This window comes from Drosophila biarmipes, chromosome 4 (assembly GCF_025231255.1).
Source record: "Drosophila biarmipes strain raj3 chromosome 4, RU_DBia_V1.1, whole genome shotgun sequence".
NCBI classification, from domain to species: domain Eukaryota; kingdom Metazoa; phylum Arthropoda; class Insecta; order Diptera; family Drosophilidae; genus Drosophila; species Drosophila biarmipes.
This window is the reverse complement of record NC_066614.1, coordinates 528,037-541,311: the sequence shown is the minus strand read 5'-3', so window position 1 is coordinate 541,311 and position 13,275 is coordinate 528,037. Positions and strand designations below refer to the sequence as shown.

Below are 13,275 nucleotides of genomic sequence, written 5' to 3'. Positions count from 1 at the left end.
AAAAAATGGAGGAAATTAAGAAAAATTCATTTTTCATTCGTTAATAATCTTAAACCATTTTATATATATATTATGCTTAGATAATTGTTAGAAGCTGGTTTTAAGTTCCCTGCGGACTTTCTTCAGAACTTGTCGTCGCATAGACCTCGGATGCAATGTACTCATTAAACGCCACCAGAAGCAGGAAAAAACAGACCGCTAAAAGACAGCTGCAGAACCCATTGCCAGCCATTGTCAGGATGCTGGGTGATTTCCTGCAATACCAGCGGAAAAACGCTGTTCTAGCCAGCTCGCACGCCCTCAAAGCCCATGTCAGCATGTTAATAATCTGAGCAGTTTACGTTAGAAAAAAAAGAAACCAAAGCTTCTGTGGGATGGGTTGGAAGCAATAAATTACTTATTTATTACAGACTGGTCATTTTTATGTTGGTCTCATTGGTTAATTTTCTATTAACAAACCCAGCTGATGACAGTATACCGGATAAATTCTATAATTCAATAGAAAGATTTGATGAAAGAGAAGAGAGTTGCTGTTGCACAAGCACTTTCCGTATGAAGAGGCTATAACGTCCCACAGTTGGTTGCGTTGCCGTTTTGTGAGAGTGAGTAAAAAGTAAAGCTAGAAATGGTTCATCCCTAATTATAAATTGAGTTGGCAAAAACATGTAAACGTTGATGAACTAGTCCAATTTAAATCAAGTTGGGGAATCATGGCTGAAGAGACAATAATTCTTATATTACTAGTTTTGGTCATGCTTATTGGATCGTATTTGGCAGGGAGCATACCGATGTTGATGAAATTGAGTGAGGTTTGTATTTTTACATGCGGGTGTCCCAGAAATCTGGGGAAACTTCAATGATGTTACCGTACATTTCCCCTAAATTCCGGCAGAAAAGATATCTGTATATCTTGACAATTAAGTTTTAGAATATGCATTAACTCTTGTTATCGCAATATATTCCCTCAAGGAAAAACTTAAATTTGTCACAGTGCTTGGCGCTGGATTATTAGTGGGCACTGCATTAGCCGTTATAATACCAGAAGGTATAAGATCATTGTATTCGGGTAATACGCGACCTCAACAACGAACTCCTGACCCGGAGCTCCAAGATTACTCGCAGACTATTGGACTTTCTCTTGTGCTGGGTTTTGTCTTTATGATGTTGGTGGATATATCACAACGGAAAAACAATGTCGGAAGTGACAAAAAAAACAATACTACCTTGACTCTTGGATTGGTGGTTCATGCTGCAGGTAATCACACTCCATTTCTTTGGAAGCCCTATAAATTAGTTTTTATTTTTGCAGCTGATGGGGTTGCTTTAGGTGCAGCTGCCACGACAAGCCATCAGGATGTTGAAATAATTGTGTTTTTAGCTATAATGCTTCATAAGGCACCAGCAGCTTTTGGGTTGGTAACCTTCTTACTGCATGAGAAAGTCGACAGGCAACAAATTCGAAAACACCTGGCATTGTTTTCCTTATCGGCGCCGCTTTTGACTGTTTTAACGTATTTTGGGATCGGCCAGGAGCAGAAGGAGACGCTAAATTCTGTAAACGCCACTGGGATAGCTATGCTCTTTTCCGCCGGGACGTTTTTGTACGTTGCCACTGTTCATGTTTTACCAGAACTTACCCAAGGGGGGTTGTCTCAGAACGAACAGCATAATTATCGTTTGCTGGAGGAATCTCGGGATGTTACGAACGACAAAAATGGGAGCAGTAGTATTCAAGCGTTAAAATATAGTGAATTAATAATTATGATTTGTGGTGCGCTACTTCCGCTAGTTATAACATTTGGACATAGGCACTAGGATGCCTACCAACATTCCTATCAAATAAGATTGTGTACAAATTAAGGGATAATATGCAACATACAGAAGTGCAACAGGAACATTGGTATTCGCGTAAAAATGCACGTTAAGAACCGTTCATAAATTTTTTAACACTCCCGCCAAGTTGTGTAAAATGATCAAGGCGATTAAATAATAAAAACAAAATTTTAAAGGGTTTTGGTAAAATGAACATACACTGGTGGCAAAAATACTTTCACTTCTGCACTTTTTATTAATTATTTATTTAATTATAATTTGTTTATATTCTTTTGGGAGTCAACTTCAACTTCGTTTCAGAGTTTTGAAGTCAAACCAAAAGAATTTATTTATTATACCGGTTAAGAGCTAAAACAGTCAAACTTGGCATGCAGATTCCCGGTCTTCCTGCGCAGCGCAAGCTAGTTTTAGCGGGGTACCACGCCCTCTCTAAAGCCCACAAATGACCATAACACTAAAAACAATCTATCGCCCAAATTTTAAAATATTGAGTAAATTTAAATTATGTGTTCTTATTACCAAAACCCATATACATGCCAAAAATTATTCAAATCGGTCTATTCATTTAAAAGTTAGAGCCAATACCCTGCAAATTCAATTGAGCTTGCACACCACATGCAGCAAATCGGAAGTTTTCACGAATACGCCACTAGCCGCTAGAGGCGCCACAAGATATGTAATTTTACTTAGTTTGGTATTTTTAGCGACATTCATATTGAGTGATACGAGATTTGCCAAAGTTGGGCAGTGGATATACATTTTTATAAAAGAATTCTGGCAAGTACATCTCATATGAGTAATTTTTAAGTAAATCTTACATTTTATTTACATTACATTTACAATTAAAATACATTTTTTTGCACACTTTAATCAACCAGGCCGAACAAACCAAGGTTTCTTCTCGTCTAAATGCAATTAAATTTGTGTTAAATTCGTTCAAATACTTTTTAGTAAACTTGTTGGAAGAATTTGCTATTTATTTATGCGTCATTATCGGGTCAAATATAACAAGCCGAACTTCAGAAAGATACCGATTCTTGGTCGAGAGTAAAAAGATGCGATTAATCGCGAGATCTTTTGTGTAGACATATTCCGCAACTAAGGGTTCAATTTAAGACATGGTAATAAAAGTGTATGGTAGCACTTTTTTTGTAAATGTCACTTTAATGTATATTTGGTGTAATTGGTTTTAGTTTAATAAAATTGTTTTCAGTAGCATTCCTTTTTTTCAATGCCAATGGGATTTGTTTAAAGTATCATTATTTTTTTAATGCCATTAATGATAATTGAAAACCAAAGCTAATGTTTAGTTGACTGGTCTCTTCAGCGGATATGGTGGTTGCGAAACGATATGGGTCAAATTTTTGAAGAAATGGTATAGAAAAGCTAGTGCAGTGTGCATTATCGTGACGGAAGAAAGAGTTATTGGCCAAATGTCATTTTAAACGAATTACTTCTGGAGCTGGTCATTGCTGTCCCGCAATAACTGTGGGCAGCAGTCCACGTAGTGGCGCACCAGGAGGGTGTGCGAGGGCGACTACTTTACAAGTATATAACCGAAGAAATTAAAATCTGCAGTAAAAGACCAATTGTTTCGAGTATTACATAAATCAAAAGGTATTGCAAAAACTAAAAGAATTGCATATCACGACTTTGGGAAAATCAATTGGTTTGGGAGAAAGGTGGTGAAAGACCAAAAGTAGAAGTAAATTCGGATGCTCCGTTCAAAAGTAATAAGCAAAAAAAAAATTATTTGGGGCTCTTCTCAAAATAAATTGAATTAAATGAATGAATTTTGGTTGTCGGTTTGTCCCAAAACGTTACTTTAGAGTCCAGACAGACGGACAGACAGTCATGGCTTGATAGACTCGTCATGTGACGATCAAGAATATATATACTTTATGGGGTCGGAAACGTCTCCTTCACTGCGTTACAAACTTCTGACTGAAATCATTATACCCTCTGCACGGGTATAATGAACTGCTTAATTACTTACATAAATACAAATACATATTTATGCACAAATTCGTATGCATTTTATTGGATAAACATGGAACTTATTTATCAAAGCACATAAGCGATCTCATATCACATTGATGATTTAAACTGAGGAGCAAAGGAGTAGTAACCAACCCCTCACTAAGAAAAATAGTGTGCCTACTAAAACGATTCCGGATTTCATAAAACCAGTTGCCCGTGTGTCCATTTCATTTTTTCTAAAACAGAGGCGCCATTCTAAGTCAACAGACATTATTAAATAGTAATTCTTTCGAAAAGTTCCCAGAGTTGTTCACAATTTCGCAAGGTATTCATGAATCCGCTCAGAAACCGATGGACATGAAAAATTTAAACGCAATCAATCTTTTGAGAACCAATTACATGTTTTCCAAATAATTAACTTGTTTTCGTAAATTTATTATCATTATAAGTATAATCATCTCTACGATTTTGGATCCATTGAATTATTCTTAATGTGCCTTCAAATAAAGTTTTTATTTTCTTAATAAAACATAAATCATTCCAATGTATTCATTGCCATAACTAATTGAAATTGTTTAACTGTACCGGTACCAAAACATCAATACCAAAATTGAATCGTCTACCGAATGAGTCGATTCGATATGGGCCAGTACCGGAACGGGAATCGATTACTGTTCGGTTTGATTGCCTGTTTGTTAGGATGCTTTCTTGGCCGGGGTACAGATCTCAGTCGGATCCATGAGTCCTTTACTAGAAAATTGGTAAACCACCGAAAAACCGCGAAAAATTCACCGGGCTGGACCCTCGGGCGAGGCCAAGCCGGGAGGAAACTTTGCGGGCGTTAGGTAGTAAGACGGCGGAAAAGCTCGCGAAGCACACGTGGTTTTTCGAAGCCTCGCTAAGCCGTGTCCAAATCACACCAAATTACCCTTTCCGCGATAACTTTTCCGCCTTTCCCGCACTCGTGATCTCTAGTATTTACCTACTACTCGTATTATAGCTTGTTTGCTTTTCTAGTATTTAATTAAATAATTTATTGGCTAACTATCGGTTGGCGTTGCTACCCCGAGTTCTGATCTTAAATATAACCAAATTATTCTTAACGTGTATTAATATTTATTGTACTTCACGGTATTTCTCTTAAAGATATTATAACAGTAGTTATAATGATTGTGGCGTAAGCGACTGCTAGGCAGGTTCGTCACAGATTTCAAATAAAATTTTAAGGTGTATAAACCTTGGAATTCCTAAATGTTTGGCATTCGACACATTATTGTAAAAATACCCATGTAAAAGTTATTAATCAACAAAAATGGGTACACTTACCAGTTCAGAGCTTCTTACATTGACTCAGCATTGACCTTTTTTGTGCGTATCCAAACTCTATTTGAAGGTCCTATAAATTAAAGACGATGTTAAACAGCTTAATAGAAGAAACTTTCTTGTACCATTTTTCGACAAACTAGTTAGTTTTCCGAGAAAACAGATATAAATAGCTAAATGTTCCTACCCGTAACTTGTGAAGTACTGAAGCTACAGGATTGTGTTATATGTCGTTCGAAAGGTATTTTGAAATACTATGTTCGATTTCCTAAAATTTGTGAAAAAACTATCGTTTGATGATTATGACCAAAAGGTTTTTTCAGATATTTTTAAAACTTTTTCCTATTTCTCAAAAGCGGCTTTAACGATTTTGGGACAAGCAACGTTCGGATCGTGGTACCTTTTTTACATCACTTGAGTTTTTTAGTTTTCTAAGTGAGCGAAATATAGAGCACGTTAAAGTTGCTACCGCTGCCCCTCAAGCGAATGGAGCGCATAAACCGAGTGTTAACCCCGATGTTAGGTAAACCATCTGAGCCGTTTAACCAATCCGATTGGTACATGTTGGTCAACCGAGTTGAATTTGCAATTAATAATTCCGTTCAGAAGAGTACCGGAAAGACTCCTAATGTTTTTTGGTAGCAACCAGCGAGGACCCGTTGAGAAGAAGTTTATGCCTCTTTAGCCCTTGTGATATTATCTCCGAAAGGATAAAAGCTAGTGAGAATATTAAACGGTCACAAGAGCAAAATGAGTTTCGATACGCTGTAAAACATAAGGTTTCTCTCCGTTATAAGGTTGACGATTTTATAGCTATCCGATGTTACTCCAGGATCTTGTAAGAAATACCGTGGGTCTTATAAAATCAACTATGGGTTTCCGAATGATAGGTATGAAGTCACATGGAAGATGGCCAGGTAACTCAGCTTCCTTACACGGGCATTCTTGAAGCCGCCAGACCTTGGGTGCAAGCGTGTACAAAAATCGTTAATTCGTGTAGTTGACTATTTAGATAGTAAATATGTGAAGATCGAGGTCGATCTAGAGTCAGGATTGGCCGAATGTAAGCTGTGTAATTCCAGTTTATTATTTAGTATATTCAGTGCAATCTATTATTAATCAATTTAGTTTTAAGGATTTTGTAAATAATGATAGATAACTACCGATAACTGGCGTCGATCGAGAAGACCGAACAAGAGCAAAACATAAAAGTTTACAAAACACTGTAATTTGACATTGCTATTATTGCAAAGTAGATCCTCAGCGAAAAAATAAAACATTCTCGCATATTGTATTGCAGTGGCGAATACGAAAATTTCAGGCATTTCATTCATTTATTCATATATACCATCATTTTTTTATTTGTTTGTGCATATATGTATAGTGGACGCCTTCGCACACTCTCATTGTGTGCTTCGTCACTAATTGGAATGTCATGCACATAGATATAAAAATAGACTGCTTTTTATTTTAATGAAACTTATACCCTATGCATACCCGAGTTTGCAATCGTAAGCCCTTTATATACCAGCAGAATTGATAAAAGTCTGGCCCGGTAAAAGATATTCATGTGTACACAAGACCAAAATTAATAAAGAAATACACATTACTTTTTGCCTATGGTAGTACCCCAGGTACCAGAGCAGGAAATTGGAAACAAAAAACATGATTTTTTTTTTCGTTAAGAGGTATTTTTATTTACTTACTGACATAAAATAGAATATATGTATTTTTATGATAGACCTCTTACATATGGTTTTAGAACATAATTTTTTATTTGTAACGATTTCTGTATGTAGTATATGAATAACTTTTTACATTTCGCCAACCTAATCATCAAAGCTAGAAGAAAGTAAGAAATTAGCTGCAAGTTCCTCATCCTTTTCACACGCGAAGTAAGCTTGCAGTACAAGAGCCTCTGGGAATCCAAGTGCTTTCAGCTGTAGACAAAAGAATATAGCTTAACACTTTATACACAACAGTTAAATCTTAAATACCCTTTCTATTGCGTCCTGGTCTTGGCGATTTAGACGAATGGTTGAGACTCCTGAAGGTTGTTCCAAATCTTCAATATTATGTGCGTTATCTCTTTGAATCACACTTCCGCCAGCGGCTGTTCTTTGTGCTGCAACAGCTCCTTCCAATTCTGACGAAAACAGGCTTTCAATCTCAGCAGAATTCGACTGCGTACGAGCGTTTGAACCGCGCGCTTCTGACTCATTTGTTTCTGATTCGCTTTCAATCGGTTGATTTAGCATGTTAAGAAACGCATCTTGGTTCTCAGAAATAAGTTGTAAAAGAGCTGGGTTTGTCTGACCAATCTATTTGTAAAAATATTATATAACATTATAATCATAATTTTATATATTAATATACTCGTAAGTGTACTTACCTGCTGCAGTACGGCATGTAAAAGGTGGGGGTTTTGATATATTAAAGAACGCATTTGTAGAAACTGAGGTTGGCTCCTTAAAAATTCAAAGGGATCTAAAAAGTAAATTGTAGAAGAAACACAAGGTAACATTAATAATGTAAGACATTGCATAACAGAAACCTCTCCCAACCAATTTTCTTTGCGTGGTTAATTAGTCCAAAAAAATAATTTGATAAACAAAATCCGACAGTACCTTCGGATTTAGGTAAAATTTTCTGAATTATAGATACATTAGATTTCAAAGGACAGTGCTCATCGACTTTAAAAAAATATACCTTTCAGAAGAACTGTTTAAAGTGTTGGACGCTCAATGACCTTTGATTAACATGAAATTTCAACACAACATTTTAAAAAAGTTTTACAATATTAAAAAAAAGATAAAAAATTAAATATCATTGTTTTATTTTTTTATTACTTCGTGATACAAAAGTCCAACTCTACCATCACCCTTCTTAGAGCTGTTTCAAAATATTATTTTGTAAACTTGTATTATCGACATTTTTCCAGTTTTCAATATCGAAATATGTACACGGGTTTTTATTTCTCTATTCTACTTCTACTTCTCACTTCCACCAACCCCCACGAAATTTAAATGCGCCAGGAAGAACATTAATTTAGATAACATTACATACATGCCAAAATGCTACATTTTTGTTATTTATTTTATTAAGACGATTTAAAACAATCTTTATTATTATATTTGTAATAAACAATAATAAATTAGGACATAACCAAAAAGTTTATATTTCAAAGTAACGTACCAAGTCTTTTGAAAGACAGGCAAAGTTTAGGCTTTTGTCGCCTGTTGTATTTTCCCTCAAAGCACATTTTACCCAAAAAATAATGGACAATAAAGAATTTTAAAGAGAATTAGAATCAATGGCTGCCCTCAGCATAACATTGTACCTCATCACTAATTCTCCCTACTATAGTTGAGCGCATGATTACTAAGCACGATTAAAAAAATGTATCGTGATTAGTAAGAAAGAGCCTACAAATATTTCGCTACCATATTGTTATATATATACCTTGCTACCGGTGTGTACCGGTAGGGAAAATATCAATAAGAATTAATAAAAATATTATTAAAAGACCAAGATGTAAATTAAATTTTGCACAGGCCTTTCTGATTTTTACGTGTCAGTAATTACAATGATCATTAAAAACCATGAAGTATTTTACATTTTGTACAACTGTTCAAGCTTTCTTGATTTTTACGTGCCAACGATTTCTGTGCGTAAGGCTGCAGTTGCGAAGTTATCTGATATCGTTTTTACAAACAGAGGATATTATGATTTTTAGTCTGAAAAACGCTAAAACAGCACTTTCAATTAGTTACGTAAATTTATTTATTTTTTTTCAAAATCAGACGACGATATCATATAGCCCTAGGAACGATCGTAAAATTAATGGGAAAACATATTATAGATTTAATGTTTTTTGACATATTATTTTATACTTATGCGAATATAATTTTTTGTATTTTTGAATTCAATTTAAAAACAAGAAAGGAAGTTAACGTTCCTATGACAGCTACACTGATGAAAAAAAAATAATAGAAACGAATTTTCACTTTGGGTTTAAATACGTATTTTTAATAAGGAACGTTGTAATGAGTGGAAGTTTTGATTTTTCTTTAATATATATACATCTATCTTACATACTAGAAAACAAAAATTCATTTAACTTCATTGATTTAGCTAAAAAATTTAACTAAAGTTAATTTTTATGTTTTTGACCTGGAAATAAAAATAGAAACGAAATGACTAATCTTTATCCAAATTGACTAGATAAGCAAAATTTATCATGAAATGTTTTTAGTTTTAATATTTTGTTGCGTTACCACTGTTTTCCAACACTGCAGCACACCTACAGGCATAGACTCCACCAAATTGGAGCATATTGTTGGCTAAATGGAGTACCACTCTTTCTGAACTTTCTGCCAGAAATGCTCCTTATTTTTTGGTTGAAAACCAATTAAACGTTTTTTTAGAATGCCCCACAAATGCTCAATGGGGTTTAAGTCGGGTGACTGAGCTGACCAATCCATAACGTGAACTTTATTGTCCTGGAACCAATATTTCGCAAGCTTCGATGTGTGTTTGGGATCATTATCCTGCATAAATTCCCACTTTAAAGGCATTTCATCATCGGCATATGGTAACATAACCTCCTTCATTATGTTTACATAGTCTGTAGCACACATATTGCCTTGTATCCAAAAAAGTGGACCAACACCTGACGCAGAGAAACATCCCCATAGCATTATATTGCCACCTCCGTGTTTAATAGTCTTTATGGTGTATTTGGGATCGACTGCTGTGTTTTTTGGGCGTCTTACATGGGGTCTACCATCAGATCCAAACAAATCAATTTTTGTTTCATCGGACCAAAGGACATTTTTCCAGTTCTGGCGGGTCTGGTGGTTTTTGGCAAAGCAGAGTCGCCTTTCTGTATGCCTCTTGCTCATAAAAGGAACTCTCCTTGCTGAATGCCCTTTTAAACCGTGCTCAATCAGTCTGTTGCGAATGGTGCGACTCGTTACGGATGCGTTCATGTAGTTTTTAAGATCCTTCGAAGAAAGGAATGGCTCCTTTTTCGACTTCCTTATAAGGCTCGTGTCAAATTTTGTAGAAGTGGATCGCTTTCTTCCACGTTTCTCCTGTTCAGCTTGATAGTGGATAGCAGAAAACACTTTTTTTTTTTGAGCATTCTAATAGTTTTGCAATTTGTCCCATGGATTGGCCTTCTGCCTTTAATTTGAGGATTAGATTCCACGACGCATTTTGACGCCTTTAACAATATTAAATGATAAATTGAACAAAAAATTGCTATAATAACACTCCTTGTAATAAAAATACTGAAAACAATACCTTTTATTTGAATTTAAACGAAGAATAACGACAGATTTCGACCAAATACAACCGCGGTTCTATTATTTTTTCCAACCCAAACACGAGGTCTTCTGACAAATTTCCATGAATAAGAAAAATTGCAAACGAAAAGCGTTCAAAAAGGAGATTGTGATTAAGTACCGTTATCAATGTTACCAACCCAATGGGTTTCATAAATATTCCTAAAGGTAGAACTTAAAAAAAAACCTTAAAGTGAAATAGTTATATTCGTTTCTACTATTTTTTCCATCACTGTATATAATATAGTCTTCCGATTTTTTTTAAATTTAATTCGAAATTTAAAACCAATTAAAAAATGTTATTTCCACGCAATAGAAAGAAGAATTTTGGGAAAGTTTCAGCCCGATAGCTTTAAAACTGAGAGACTAGTTTGCGTAGAAACGAACGAACAGACGGGTCGGAAACGCCTCCTTTACTGCGTTGCAAACTTCTGACTGAATTCAATAAAGCCTCTGAAAGGGTATAAAAACTTAATTGTTCTGCGAAGTTGATATAAAGAAAGCAGTACAACTCTATAAACTTTAACTTTTTCAAAATGATTTTTTGATTTACGTTTTTCTGTTATTTATCCGTAATTGTTCTGTGTTAGTCAATCAGGGTAACTCTTCAAAGTAACTCTTGTAAGAGCAATAATCAATTGTTTGATTTAAAGGTTTATGTCTATGAACCCTATATAATATATTATTATATTTCCGAAATGTTTTTAAATTATTATATTTGTAATTTCTAAATAACGATTTATTGTCAATGTAAAAAAGTTTGCATGTCGAAAATTGTTTGCTACATCGGATTTCGGATTACATTTGTTTTATATTCAATACGAATTGGGCATCAGAACAGTAAGTTACCTGAATTTGATTCTGGTGGACGATCGACAGATGACGCTTGAGGTCCGGAGGTGATTACTCTTGGATTTGTGGATTCATCCACAACATTATATATAGCTTCCTCCTCAGCGGGTATTCCATTAATGAGGTACTCAACGGCTCTTTCTGGGTTATTGTAGCTAGCGGCCATCGCACGTTCCACCTGCTCGCGGGGGTAACCCATTTCCACCATTGACAGAACAGTTTGGTTGTATTCGTCACCCATTAGCAAGTTAGATTCAGCGCGCGACTGTAAGGAAGCATTGGCCAACTCGCCAATCAAATCGTTACGGGAAATTGGTCTTGGAACTGGAGCTATTGTTTCACGTGTTGGGACAGGTAACTGATCTTCTGTAATCCCAGTGGCAGAAGCGTTATTAGTGTTTAAGTTTTCTGGGGACTTTACATTCTTAGTGGTTGTCAACTTCTCAGTTTCCTTTGGACAATTTTGATTGTGCTTTACACTAGATGAATCGCGTGTCAACATCACTACTATGAACTTCTTTTCATCGACATTGTATGATCCAATAGTACGCTCATCAGTCAAAATGACGCCTGCATAAATGAGTTTCTGCTTTTCGGCAACATATTCCGCACCGCGCTCGTCGAATATTTTTTTCTTCAGGTCCAAAACCTTTAAAAGGGAATGGGTTTTTTGTTATTCCATCTCAAAATATTTTTATCACATACATAAATATACAAAAGATTTTTTAGTATCTTATATGACTTACATCCACAGATATGAGTAAATACATACATATATGTACAAATTAATAACACGTACCGTTTTTTCTGGCGCAAACTCAATAGTAAAAGTTTGCTGTTGAAGATTTTTTATAGTAATAATCATGTTGCGTTCAAGGAAATACAAAAATTATTTAAATATACACATGCATATGTATACTTTTAATGCAGATTTTAATAACGTTCACGCAAAAATGATTTGTCATCAGGGTGGCCGCAAATGGACCGAATGAGTATACCACCCTATTCAAAAACATACCAATGTGTCGTCTTAAGCCTAATTCACACTTTTCGGTATTTTTCTGATTTTTCGATAAGTAACGCAGATACATTCTCACTAGCAAACGCGTTTGCATCAGGTATGTTGTGTAAAAACCCGCATATACTAGATGCAAAAACAATGGTGCCTGATTATTGGCTAGAATAGCTTTTTATAGGCAACTGAAGGTGGGGCTACTACTCGACACAGGATTTTAAAACATATAAAGATAACATTTTTTTCAATGCCTTCATCCTGCAGTAAGCAGTAGATTTTAGAATTAACATGTACATTTAAAATTTCTGATAATCTTGTGTTAATTTTCGTGTTCTTCCGAAGACTTATTTTATTTAAGTCTCTGAAAATGGTTATGGTTAATATATATTAAAAATTTGTTTTTATATACTCAGCAAACATGAATTTTTCAAATTATATATATCAAATAAGACAAATATGTTGTAGTCAATTCCATCGACTAAAAATTTTCGTTACTTGTTGCTATATAAATTATTTTTTGGTTATAATTTTTCAAATATTGGTCAAATTTCAATAATTTTTGGCTTGTTATTTAAATAAAAAAAAATGTGGGTGTTTGAAAGATTCTAGCGTTCTGGGAGTGGCAACCTGCTGAAAGAAACCTGCGCTGCGCAAGAATTCACATGCTACGTTCGGAAAGACGGACTTGACTAGATCGACTCGCCTAGTGATACTGATCAACCTTTTTATATATTTTACGGGTATGGGTACGCCAAAATATAGCTGTTTAATCATATTCATGCACCTTATTGCCATAAAATCAAATGGTTTTAAATCAACTTTTTAAAACAAAATATGAATACGCCTCTGTACCATGCCATAATATTTCGAAAGAAAGTATATGAATATTCTGCGTTAAAATCGAAACAATGAACAGTTCACATA

At 35.0% G+C, this 13,275-nt stretch overlaps 2 protein-coding genes across 3 annotated transcripts; one reads left to right on the top strand and one right to left on the bottom strand.

The window, feature by feature from the left end:
* Positions 1-639: 639 nt before the first annotated feature.
* LOC108036024 (zinc transporter ZIP9-B) lies at positions 640-3,051 on the top strand. 2 transcript variants are annotated; one of them, XM_017111954.3, is made up of 3 exons: positions 640-809; positions 970-1,255; positions 1,310-3,051. In XM_017111954.3, exons 1-3 carry the CDS (start codon positions 711-713, stop codon positions 1,813-1,815), a joined length of 891 nt encoding a protein of 296 aa, XP_016967443.1. In that variant the 5' UTR covers positions 640-710; the 3' UTR covers positions 1,816-3,051. The 2 variants fall into 2 exon arrangements, with proteins under 2 accessions (XP_016967443.1, XP_016967444.1); XM_017111955.3 differs by having other exon boundaries at positions 970-1,251; positions 1,310-1,453.
* A 3,836-nt stretch (positions 3,052-6,887) lies between these two features.
* LOC108036023 (UV excision repair protein RAD23 homolog B) lies at positions 6,888-12,331 on the bottom strand. Its single transcript, XM_017111953.3, has 5 exons — positions 12,136-12,331; positions 11,334-11,985; positions 7,529-7,623; positions 7,134-7,457; positions 6,888-7,076 (listed from the first exon to the last, which is right to left on the bottom strand). The coding sequence occupies exons 1-5, from the start codon at positions 12,199-12,201 to the stop codon at positions 6,966-6,968; spliced, it is 1,248 nt and encodes a 415-aa protein (XP_016967442.1). The 5' UTR covers positions 12,202-12,331; the 3' UTR covers positions 6,888-6,965.
* Between the last annotated feature and the right edge of the window lie 944 nt (positions 12,332-13,275).